This window comes from Cyanistes caeruleus, chromosome 14 (genome assembly GCF_971803275.1).
Source record: "Cyanistes caeruleus chromosome 14, bCyaCae1.hap1.1, whole genome shotgun sequence".
In the NCBI taxonomy this organism is placed as follows: Eukaryota; Metazoa; Chordata; class Aves; order Passeriformes; family Paridae; genus Cyanistes; species Cyanistes caeruleus.
Genome location: NC_141714.1, coordinates 14,188,368 through 14,200,778, shown reverse-complemented (window position 1 = coordinate 14,200,778; position 12,411 = coordinate 14,188,368). Strand labels below are relative to the sequence as shown.

Sequence of the window (12,411 nt, the reverse complement as noted above, 5' to 3'; positions counted from 1 at the left end):
CGCGCGGCCCCGCGCGGCCCGTCCCCGCTCGCGCGGCGCGTCGCGGTCCGAGGATGCGGGAGGCGCCCGCGCTGCCCCGCGGCCCCGCCGCCCCCTCCGCGCCCGCGCCCGCCTCCGCGCCCGTCCCCGGCTTCCTCGCCAAGCTCTGGGCCTTGCTGGAGGATCCGGACAGCGACGACGTCATCTGCTGGAGCAGGGTGAGGTGGCCGCCCGGGCCCGGCCCGGGGAGGCCCGCGTGAAGGACTCGAGGGTGGTGGGGGCGCTGGGCCGGGGCTGCGGAGCTCTGTGGGCGGGAGGCGGCGGAGGGTCCCCGGCTGCCCGGAGCGTGCCGAGCCCGCCTCCCGCCCCGCTTGCGGGGGTGCTGGCGGACCGGCGTGTGCGGGGCCGTGTCCGGGCCCTCCCCCGTTGCCCGGGCCCTCCCCGCGTGCGGCCCGCGGCGGTGCTGGCGCAGCGGGACATCCCTGGGGGACAGTCCCGAATCCCCGGGCTGCAGCTCAGAGCGGTGAAAGGACGCTGTCAGGAGCCATTAACTGTCCATTTTCCTTCCGGAGCAGAGACAGATGTGCCCCGCGGGCACAGAGCACGGACACACCGACCAGACACCCCAGACACGCACTGTGTTTATTTTTCTTCCCTGTAATTTTTAAATCCGTAGGATTTTTCTCCACTTTTTTCCAGCCGTTTTCCCTTTACAAAGACAAAGATTAAAAGAAACACAATGTTTTTGTTTTCTTCATGAACAACATAAAAGTGATGCAAAAAGCTCTTTCTGTTTCCAGGAAGTTTGATCCTGAGCATGTGATAAATCCAGCACTGCTGGTGTCACCCTGGTCACCGCTGGGTTGTGTTGTCTGAACTTTCGGTAACTCAGCAACATTACGTGGTTATTTTTAGTGATGACATAGCACGTACAATGGAAGAATCTTGTCAGGAGCTGGGCAGGCTGATGAAGGGAGATGAAATCTCTCTAGTGGCATGAATTCCATTGGCCTTGTGCAATGCTAATGCTTCCTGGGGACAAAGGGAACAGGTTTTTTAGAACAGTTTTGCTTTGGATTAAGATGGGCGTGTCAGGGCCTTAAGAAAATTCCCTGTTCAATAGAAGTGTTTCATGTAATTGTGAATTCAAACCTTTTAGTCCAGTCCCAAGTACTCAAAAGTGTTCCCACAGCAAAGTCTTTTGCCTTTCTCTGCTGTCAGAACAGTCTCTGCTGATTTATGATCTTCACTTAAGAGCAACACCTTAGAAAAGCTGTGCTTGTTCACTAACTGTTACTTCTGCTTATTTCCTAGAATGGCGAGAATTTCTGCATTCTGGATGAGCAGAGGTTTGCCAAGGAGCTGCTCCCCAAGTACTTCAAACACAACAACATCTCCAGCTTCATACGGCAGCTCAACATGTGTAAGCATCAGTAGTTCCTACACACTCTGTCTGCCAAGTTCATAGCTACTTGGCTTTGTTTGGATTTCTTTAAACAAGCAAATGGGACTTGGCAAGTTTTTCATCTCTAGAAACCTGAGCCCTGGCCTTAAGTTTGCTTTGCAAAAGAAAAGACTGATGGTAGAGCTTGGTTTAGTGTTTGGTTATTGTGCTTTAGCTACAGGTCCTTTTGAGTAACAGCTGTAGGAATATGTGCTGGTGACTAAAGGTAGTGTGAGGTTCCCTGAGGTTGGTCTTGCAGCAAACGTGTGTACCCAGGGGAGCAGAGGCTGTGTGTACACCCTTACACCTAGAATGTGAAAAAAAATTTGCCTGGATTTTGGAGCTACCACTGCTCTTGCCTGCTTTGCAGGCAGTCTGGTGTTGGAACCAGATCAGTCCTGCTGATGGGCCAAGCTGGACTACATTTCTCATTGTTTTTTATATTTTATTATGTTTTCTCTGCTCAACCAGTGAGCATCACTTGGCAGTGTTAGGTAGCACATGTACAGCATGGCCAGGCAGAGGGGTGCAGTGAGGGTGGCTCAGGGGAACAGTGCAGCATGCAGGGCTGCAGGAACCATCAGGAATAACTGCAGAAGCTTCTGGGGCCAGTGAAGGGACAGCAGCCCAGGAGGTGCTGCCTTAGCTAGAATTTCAGACTGTTGGCGAAGAGCTCTCTGTCCTTGCACAGTAGGTTTGCCTGATCTCTCCAGCTGATGCCTATATAGGTTTTGTAACCTACAGCATATCTGTTTGGTCTCTGGACAGAGGGTAGATGCTCCTGTTTGTGTCATGTGCTTGTGTTTGTAAGATCCATCACTTGAATGACTGTGGATAATCCAAAAAAACAAATATCTATTTCCTTGTAGCCAGGATAAATGAAAAAAAAGCAAATGCTTCTATGTAGATATACAATGGAGTGGCAGCCTCCTTTTCCTGCTGGATAGATCCTGGCTTTCTAATAATAGTTGGAGTGCATTAATTGTGTTAAAACCTTGACTGAGGAGAGACATGGATTGGCCTGTCAGCTGAATCATGCATCTAGCCTGTGGTGTTTGAGCAGTGATGGAAATAGAATTGGCAATATCTTACTTTGTGCAGGCAGTCTAGTATGAAGAAGGTGCTCTGCTGCAGGTGTTTGCATAGGCAGGCAAGGAACTAACTTCTCTGCCTTGCTTTATTCTATAGACCATGATGATACATGAAAGCATTTGTTTTGATGTGTAGTTGTCAAGGATAAAAGGGAAAGTGTACCATTACTCTGCATCCACTGGGACATGATTCTGTTCAAGATGTCATAATAAATCTCATTTCTAAATAACTGTTGGGAAGGTTTGTACGTGGCTATGATGGTTTGGCCATGGCTGTCTTACCCACAGACTCACACTGGCCTCTGGTGTGCAGCCTGCCAAGGGCAGACAGTGGTACTGTGGACATATTCTCTAGCTGTGAAGATCAGAGCAATGAAATCATTGAGCACCAACAAAAGCTACCTTGGCTGTTTTTCATAGTTTCTGCTCCCAGTAACTGGAGTGCAGTAGATATTTTGGACTTTTCTTAAGCTGTATGTATCCCAAGTCAGCTTTCAACTGGAAGAAATGCCTTTGTTGATTTCCTCTCCACAGATGGTTTCAGGAAGGTGATTGCTCTGGAGAATGGTATCATTACAGCAGAGAAAAGCTCAGTCATTGAGTTCCAGCACCCTTTCTTCAAGCAAGGCAAGGCACATTTACTGGAGAACATCAAGCGCAAGGTATAGTCTAAGCACATACTTAATTCACTTAGTTACAAAAAGTGGCTTATCAGGAGCACATATGGGTGTTTCAAACACAGCCAGCAAATACCATGGGAACCAAGGAAACTCCCTCATGATGACAGGCCAGTGCCTGGCTGGGCCTCCTTATGCCAGTGCTTAGACAAAACCTGCTCAGCTCTTGGTTGTGAACTGGGGTAGGACCATGTTCTACATCATCATCAAACCATAGCCCTTCTCCACAGAGTTATATCCCTGATAGCAGCTTAGCATGGTCTGCAGTTCTGTCAGCATCTCCAACTGCAAGAAAGGCACAAAGTGAAAGAAGCAAAAGAAAATACATTCCCGTTTGGCGCTCATTAAAAATTAGCAAAGTCATCAGTAACCTGTTCATTTGGATGAGTTTGCGTAAATTATATTGCTCTTCCAAAAATGTGTTGCCACTAAGCTACATCCTTATGAACACTTTGCTTTTCTTGTGTAAGTTCAGGCCTTGTCTGACCTGTTTCTGCACAGATATTTATCCTCTATTGGCACATTACAGCCCATAATATCCTGAGGAAGAGAGTATCATGATACATCACGTTGACATTTGAACAGCAGAATCTTTTCTTTAGGCTGTCGTCAGGTGTGGCTGCATTGCCCAGGGTAATAAAAGCCCAGGGTAGGCTGGAGAGCCACAATTATGTTTGGATTGATTCTTCACTGAGCTGCCCCTGCTTGGAGCCAGAATCAATTGAGTGGCTGTGGCTCAGGCCTGTGCTCCCCCCGCTGCTGTGACCAGCGTGTCCCAGCGTGCACGCCTGGCAGGGCAGGTGCGCGGTGACGTCAGGTGTGGCACCATGTGTCCCAGGGGTGGTGCACTGGGTGGAGTGTTCTAGATGGAAAGACTAAAGCTCTGCTCCGTGCCAAGGACATTGGTATGAAGTGTTGAATAGGTGGTGAAAGACATTCTTTGTTGTACAGGAAATGCTAGTGATTTTTTTTTGTAAAAAAGTCATTAACTCTCTTGCTCTTTTACTGCCTGGAATGGGGCCATATTCCAGTATTGGCTGTAAACTGTATTTCAAGCCTCTGTCAGCACTGCAGATTTGAATGCAGGACTTGCTTTACTTACTCCCTTTCACTTTCAGCTCTGCTGGTGTGCAGATAGCCTGTGCGTCTTCATAGAACACCAGAATGGTTTGAGTTGGGAGGCACCCTGGAGCTCATCTCATTCCACCCACTGCCATGGGCAGGGACACCTCCCACTAGACCAGCCTGCTCCAAGCCCCATCCAACCAGGGATGGGACAGCCAAGTTTCCATGGGCAGCCTGTGCCAGTGCCTCAGCACCCAAGGACTGGACACCATGATTAGCCAGTTGGGGACTCTGAAGCTCAGTTCCTTGTACTTGGGCAGACTTTATGTTTGCTCTTGTATTTTTGGAGGCTAGCTGGCTGCATTTGGAATTTCCACCCACTTCCTGCAACTTTTGGTTGTCTTCCCACAGAGAGGTGATGTGCTGAAGAGAAATCAGACAGCCTTGAATTCCATTTGGGATGCACCCTTGTACATTAGCATAAGTTATTAACTGCAGCAAAAGCAAAGCATCTAGACTGCAGACAGGGAGGAGAACTGTCAGACCCTTCAATCCATCCTTTGTACCATGGGATTGTGTCAAGAAAGTAGTTAGTCATGTCTGAGAAGTGATTGCACAACAGCTGTGTCTGTTCCAGCACAAAGGGATGGGATGTTGGTTTATAACACCATAGATTCGTTTCTGACCATTCCACTCCCCTTTGGAAGACAAGATGTGTGAGCCAACCTGCACAGAAATTATCTCATGCCTCAGCAGGCCAATCCCACATTGGTGTTTTCACCTCCCCATTGGAATCCACATGGGATGCTTTCACAGCCTACTTGGAATTTAGCAGAGTAACAATAAAACTCGCAGCAGGCTGTAGGTTGGGAGGGGCACCTTGTTCAGCTCCGTGTGGCTCAGTTCTAGTCAGTATTTGGCAATATGATGTTCAAAATTATGCCCACAAAACCTGGGTGTGTCATTCAGACACGTGTATGTGATGCTCTATAAACCTGTCTTTTTCAAAATCCTGAACTGTGTTGCAGCCAACAATGCTTCTGCTGCAGAGAGTTGCTGAAGGAACTGGAAAATGTTTAGTAGAGAAATGCAGGAAGGAGATTGTGAACTCTTTGCTCTCTGATGGTTCTGCCACCATCGTTTGAAGCAGCAGCATTCACGGATTGTGCTGTGAGCAGAAGAGCAGTTTGGACTCTTCTTTCTGCAGACAAGTCTCCATAACTTTGGAATGTCACTGAGCTGAGAGGTAGTAGAGGAAACACCAGTAGGGGAATCTGCAATTCAACTGGTACAGGATAGATTTTCAGATTGAGTAGAATGCATCTAAGTAGACACCTTCATCTCCCAGTAAGTTCATGGAAATTAAGTTACTCCTTTGCTGGCAGATTTACCCACACCTAGAAGGAATATGATCATCTTGTTCTTCCACTATCAGCTGTGGGGTTTTTTTGGCTGGTGTATGCTCTGTGACACTAGAGGGCAAGCTGTCACCAAGCCTGGCAGAGAACCCCCAGAGAAACCCCTTTGCAGTCCGTGGTCTTTATTGTGAATTACAGTCATGAATGTACTGTCTCCAGGCAGGAAGTGATAATCTCATGTTTTCATTGGCACTTTGTTTTTCATATACAGTGCAGCCTGTCCTAAGGATTGTCACCTGTAGCAGTTGTGGTGTTTTGTGCCATGTAAGACTTGCAGTCTTACCTGGTCTTTCAGTGGGGCTTGGTGCTGCCCTGCAGGCTGACTGCACTCTCCCTGCAGCAAGGAGCATGCACTGTTTGTAGTAAAGCGTGTGTACCTGTTCCAGGTGTCTGCAGTGAGAACTGAGGATCTCAAGGTCTGCACAGAGGATTTGCACAAAGTCCTGTCTGAAGTGCAGGAGATGAGAGAGCAGCAGAACAACATGGATGTCAGGCTGGCTAACATGAAGAGGTAGACTCGGCCGTTTCGGGGCACTTCTGCATTGAATGTTGCTTATATTTGATGGAGATTGGCTAAATATGGGTTTCATTTGAACTGGAAACAGGTGAAGCTATATTTTTTCCTAAGAATGCCCATTCCACCCCACACAACATTCTGAATCTTGTTTGGTTTTGTAATTCAGTCATGACTGGTGATTTAGACTGGGAGTTTGTTGACTGCCTTGAGATTTCACGCTGGTTGCCAGCACCTGTAGTAGTTTTTTAGTTCAATAAAAACATTTAATTTTTTGAATACAAACAGGATTAGATGCAGTGAGGGACAATTGGTGTTTTCTTTCAAACTGACTGTGGACTTATGCACATCCTCATCTCTGTTCTCTCAGATCCCCTTCATATAGGCACTGGTAATTCATTCAGGTCATTGGTATGCCAGCAGATATCAACCAGAGTTCAGAAGATACCTGTCTCTCTCTGTTCCTTAAAGAAAAACAGCCAAACCACCTTTAGATCTGTCCCAAGGCTGTCAGTGTTTGGAAACAGGCTGAGTGTAACACTAAGTCCTTATTCAACAGCTTTGAGGCTTTGAAGGAATACTTCAGATAAAGATTATTGGTGGAGCAGCAGAGGATGAGGGTGTCCTTATTAAGTGAGTGTTTGATGCTGTTGATGGAAAATGGAGTTAAGTTAATGCAGACTTTATGCTAGTGGATCAAATTAACTGAGGGTTAGTTATCCACAGAGGGAATGTTGCCATTGGTTCTGCGAGGTACTCTAAAAGTTTGAAAGCTGTAAAACTAGAGCATATAAAGTAAACTCTGTTCATCCTCTGTCTTCTGATTTATTCTGCATTGCAGAGAAAATAAGGCCCTGTGGAAAGAAGTGGCAGTTCTAAGGCAGAAGCACAGTCAACAACAGAAGCTGCTGTCTAAGGTACCATTGCAGCATCTTCAGTGCTACCATCCTTATTCCTGCCTCTGTGATACTTCATGGCATTCTTTGCTTATGTAGAATGACAAATGACACAGAGCTGAACAGGCTGTATTAATACAGCATAAAGAAAATGTTCACAGTTCCTGAGTGTCCCAGAAGTAGCACAGTAAAGAACCATGAACAAAGCACTAAGGAAAAGTCATAGTAGGATATCAGTGTGTGGAGACAGTGCATGGTAACAGGAGCTCAGAACTTGAGAGTTTGCAGGCACGTGGAATGGAGTCTGTGAAAGATCTTGGACCAGGATACACTTAGACCACTTGAGAAGTGAACTTGGAACGCAGAAACTGTAGGAGCTTGCACACTGGAAAAAAATTTCTCTGGTTTATTCCTCAGCTGTTTCTGGTCTGGAATCCTGTAGTGACTTGTGCTGTTATATTGCATTTCAAAAAAAGCCAACTGTGCAAGTGGGCTAATTTTTCTATGCAGTTTGTAACTCTTGCTTTCTTCTTTAAGATACATTGCAAATGGATTTTTAAAATGCCTGTTAATTTCTGTCATGTAACAATATCATTTTATAGTAAAATCTGAATTAAGAATTTAATGTTAGGATTGCTATGCTGACCACTTTGTTTTGGTTTTCTTTTGTTTCTCCTTTTTAGATTCTTCAATTTATACTAAGTTTGATGCGAGGAAATTATATTGTTGGGGTCAAAAGAAAAAGGTAATTATTTGATAGGTCCCAGATCAGTGTCAGATTTGTAGGGATAAATCAGTTTCTGTTGTGTGACAGGTATTTTTATCACTTGTATATTCAAACTTGAGAAAGCTGATGGAAGTTCAGTCAAGCACAAAATAAGTATTTCCTCCTTATCACTAAAGTGGGTGGGAAGAGAATATTCTATACATTTTCAGTTCCAAAGGGCACAGTTATCAGAAGTGGTAAATCTCAAAATGTGCACATGTGACTGATTTCTTCCAAACCACAGTGTGTGTGTGTGTGTGTAGCACAGGCTGCCTGCAGTACTCTCCCTGACACAAAAGCCAGGCTTCTCAGGAGGGCAAGAATGATTACCATTACTGCCTGTCTTTGGCACTGCTGCAGCTCTTCCCTCTGGCAGTCAGGATGTACTAAAGCTGTGCTTTGTCTCAGGTCTCTCACAGATGCTGCAGGTGCTTCACCCTCCAAGTACAGTCGTCAGTATGTCCGCATCCCTGTGGAGAGTGGCCAAGCTGTAAGTCTCCCCAGGGACAGAGGCAGTGGGTTGGACAGGATGATAAACTCTGATATCAGTCTTCCTCATAGCTACAAATACCCTAACCTGGTAATCAAATGATTTCCCTTTTGTAATGGGCAGCTTTAGAGCAACATTCTGGCTGTAAAATCATACGAATCAGTGCAACTGGTCACAGATGAAATGTGAACAGGAAAAAGAAGCTGCAAGGAGAATGGGGCTTCAGTACAAAAAAAGAAAAGGTTAGAGCCTGTGATTTAGTCATTCTATGCTGTATCTGCAGATGGCTTTTTCTGAACATAGTGCAGATGAAGAGGATGGAAATGGTACAGGTCTGATAATCCGAGATATCACTGACACCCTGGAAAATGCCACCAATGGCCTCCTTGCTGTGGCACACACAAGTGGCAGAGCCAGGTATGTCCAGAGTATATGAAGTATTTATGCCTGGGTTGTTAACTGGGTAGTTATGTTAATGTTTGCAATCTATCTGGATTGTGGGAAACAGAATGTGTCTCTGAACGTCCATTTGTGCATGACAGGCCTGTTGCAGGCTCTCCTTCTGCAGCATGTAGCATTGTCATTGTCAGAGCTCATGTCTCTTCAGGAGTCCCTGGAGGCCTGTCAGGCTGATGGGCATCACAGGTTTAATTTGCTGAGGCTTTTCTGTCTGTTCAACAAATGAACACATACTTGACTTTTCAACTGAGCAGGGACCTGAATGCATATCTAGGTTTCTAATAATCCAAAATGTATAGAGATTGCTAACAAATTGAGATATATAGTTTTATCTCCAGTTGCAATACTGCTCTCACTAAGCATGTCCTAGGGAAGGCATTCTCTGTGTGGCAACAGATTTTACTGAAGACCCATTTAGTTGTTAATACCCAGAGTGAAATATGGACTGATTTGGAATCTTTCCAGAGTCTGTTAGGAGTTTCTCTCCTGCCTAATTCCTATATACTATATTGCTGCTTTTTGCCTGGGAAAAAGAAGTATTTTGCTCTGATGCATGGTCTCTGTGTAAGCTGTAGTAAGAGATTCTTCATCTGCCACTTCGCTGCTTTTTCTAAAGACCAGTTTGTTACTTTAATCCTTGACTGGCCTAATCTTATTAAGATTTGGGATGCTAAACCTGAAATTAATAGTAATGCAATTGATAAATTCTCTTGTGTGTTGTTTCTGTTTGGGTCACATTTTAGAGAGCCACAGGCAGCTCTGGATCCTGGCTTACCTCTTTGTCAAGTATCACAGCCAAGTGAATTAAATTGTGCAGAACCTGTCCCATCAGTTCCTATAAACGATGTCAGCAAATCCAGCGAAATAGGCACGGCTGCTGTGGAGCTCCACGCTGCACAGCCAAATGCTCCAGAGGACCCAGTGTCAGTAATTGACTCCATCTTGAATGAGAACAACTCTGGAAACCAAAATGATCCTTTGCTGGACAGGTATTAACTTGTTTCTGAAAAGTGTTACCCTGTTGTCACCTTGGGATCCTGTCAGAGTTTTGGAGGGTGCCTTGTTTGGCAGAACATAAGGAATTAGCTTTTGAATTGTCATTGATGAAGTGAATTCTCTGCACCTTTGTTACCAGGGCTTGAAAAAGCCAAGTGTTGGCATCACACACTGAAAAAGGGCACGTGTCCCTCTCACCTTTATGGTAACACATGTGCCTGACTGCTGGTGCATCCATCAGTGTGACCCACTGCTGCCACTGCCAGGTGCTGCCAAGCAGCAGGTAAAGGGCACTGATCTCGGGCTGGCATTGTGGGCACTTTGTTCCTGGGACCTGGATGTGGATTGTCCTGATGGTCACCTCACTGTTCCTTTCCTTCTCTGCCCCTCATTTGTACAGAGCTGTTTCCCTTCATTTCCCAAAGCTGTGCCCTGTCAGATGACACAGCCCTGGATCAGGGGTGCAGGCTGTGTGTTCCCACCCCACTGTGGCTGCAGGAGAGCTGTATCCAGGACAAAGCTTTAACCCTTGCTCCTACAGCTCTTCTGCTGTGGTCAGCAGCAGGTAGGAGGGCCTGGGGTGCACTCAGCACTCGTATGGTCTGAAGGCCCTGCTGTATCTTCCCTCCTGCAGGATGTGGGGCAGTGCCTTGGAACTGCCCATTCCTCAGTGCTGGGAATTCAGTACAGGAGCACCTCATGGCATAGTGAGACATGCAGTGTGGGCACTGTGCCTGCAGCTGCCTTCTCAGGTTCTTCACTGTCCCTCATGTCCTGCCCACTGTCCCTGGAAACATGTCTAGTTTGGCAACAAGCCGATGTTTTAAAGTAGGTAGAGTTCCTTCAGGGCCAGATCATTTCCAGCCCTTTGCTGATCATTTATTGTCCCTGGGCAAAGCCATCAAACCTTTGTTCAAACAGATATTGATGTACAGGCTGGGATCTGAGAGCATTTACCAGATACTAAAATGAAGGAGGAAGGAGGAGCTGCTTTTTGACCTGATAGCTGTAGTTGTGCTTGCTGTTCAGGTAGTCTTCCTTGTTCCTGTACCTCAAAGAGCTGGAGTGAGAGGTGATACAGGAATGCAGTTTCATCCATTTGGCTATTCTGGATTGTAGGCAACCTGCCCTGTAGGGCAACAGAAGGCTCTGCCTGCCCCCTGTGCCTTACAGTGCTGTGTAATTTTGTCTTTCTAGAGAGGAAATTCAGGATTTTCTGAACTGCATCGATGCCAGCCTTGAGGAGCTCCAAGCAATGCTGTCAGGGAAGCAGTACAACTTTGGTGCCGAAGCGTTCAGTGATGTGAGTGTCTTCTCACTGTTTCTGATTTCTGAGAAACACTGTTGTGTCATGAAATGCTGCTAGTTTATTCCATGTTGTAATGGGTAAGAGTCAGGAACATCTTGAAAAGCAAATAGTTGCAAATAGAATGATTCCTAGGTGTTGACAGTGTACAAGGTAATACTGGGAGCCTTTCCCAGGTTGTACAGGATTCCCGTTCTACAGAACTGAAGGGGGGAAAAAAAGGAAAATATTTGCCTCACTTTTCCTTCTCAAGGCTAATCACATACCATCACATCCTGACTGTCTATTTGATTCAACTGGATGATATGGAGTGAAACTTAGCTGTATCCCTGGAATCACTGGGAAACAGGGTAACCTTTTCTCCTCCTGTGACATTAGTTTATTGGCACAGCTTGAAGGTCCCAGCTGAAGGTCCATGGAGGTGCCACTGTCCCCATGCTTCAGTGGAAGGACCAGCACACTGGGTCCTGCAGTCCTTTCAGGAGCTCTCTGCAGTTAATTTCAAAAACTTTATTAGTTCACATATGGTCTGGTTTTATTTTCAGACATTTAATCCGGAGCTGCCAGCCCTGGATATGAGCTTGATGGAAACTCCCCCTGGTATTGAAAATGTAAGAGTAAGATTTACTTCTGTGGTGGGGAGGGTGAATGTGATGCTGGGCGTTGAATCTTGCTTGATGCAGCTCAAGGGTGGGAACGGGGTTCATGGCACAGGGTGACACTGCTGGTTCATCTCATCCAGCTGACTCCAGAGTTTCAATTATCACTGTTGGCATGTTGGAATTTAAGAGGGTTCTCAAGATAATTTCCAGTTCTGCATTCCTAGTGCAGTCATACACTTGGAATGCCTGTCTGAAAACTGAAGGAAAAATACTAAAGGAACATTGTAATGCAATACACTATAGCTGTTCTGAACATGACTCCATGGAATTTCCTCAGAAGATACACAGAAGTTCAGTACAAACTTACTTCTCTTGGTCCAGTTCCTATAATTGATTCATACTATTAAAAAAATACTCTTTCAAGTGTTATTTTTGTTGAAGTCCTGAAATAATATTTAAACTAGGATTTCCCAGTAAGAAGAGCTTTGACAACTGATGTAAAATGCAGCTGTGTTTAAGCAGTGCCTGCAAAATTCAGTTACATGATGAAGTCACATTTAACTGTTACCCCAACAATACTGATTATAATAAAGCTTCTAGTTTGGAAGGTAAAGCAAATATTTGCTAGACAGAAGCTTGTTTTGTTTAGAAAGTTAAGTTTGTCTGTATTTCACTGTGCCTCTTTTGAGAGCCTCTGTGTGCAGGCCT

The 12,411-nt window shown here is 45.7% G+C and overlaps 1 protein-coding gene across 1 annotated transcript in view; it reads left to right on the top strand.

Annotated features, from left to right (window-relative positions):
• The first annotated feature begins 2 nt into the window (after positions 1–2).
• Positions 3–12,411, top strand: part of LOC111928614 (heat shock factor protein 3-like) — a 15,759-nt gene continuing 3,350 nt past the window's right edge. The window contains 11 exon segments of the mRNA XM_086850470.1: positions 3–197; positions 1,294–1,402; positions 3,049–3,176; positions 6,061–6,185; positions 7,030–7,105; positions 7,768–7,829; positions 8,259–8,340; positions 8,624–8,757; positions 9,543–9,788; positions 10,993–11,098; positions 11,647–11,714. Coding sequence (XP_086706596.1) covers positions 54–197; positions 1,294–1,402; positions 3,049–3,176; positions 6,061–6,185; positions 7,030–7,105; positions 7,768–7,829; positions 8,259–8,340; positions 8,624–8,757; positions 9,543–9,788; positions 10,993–11,098; positions 11,647–11,714 — 1,280 coding nt within the window. The 5' untranslated portion in view covers positions 3–53.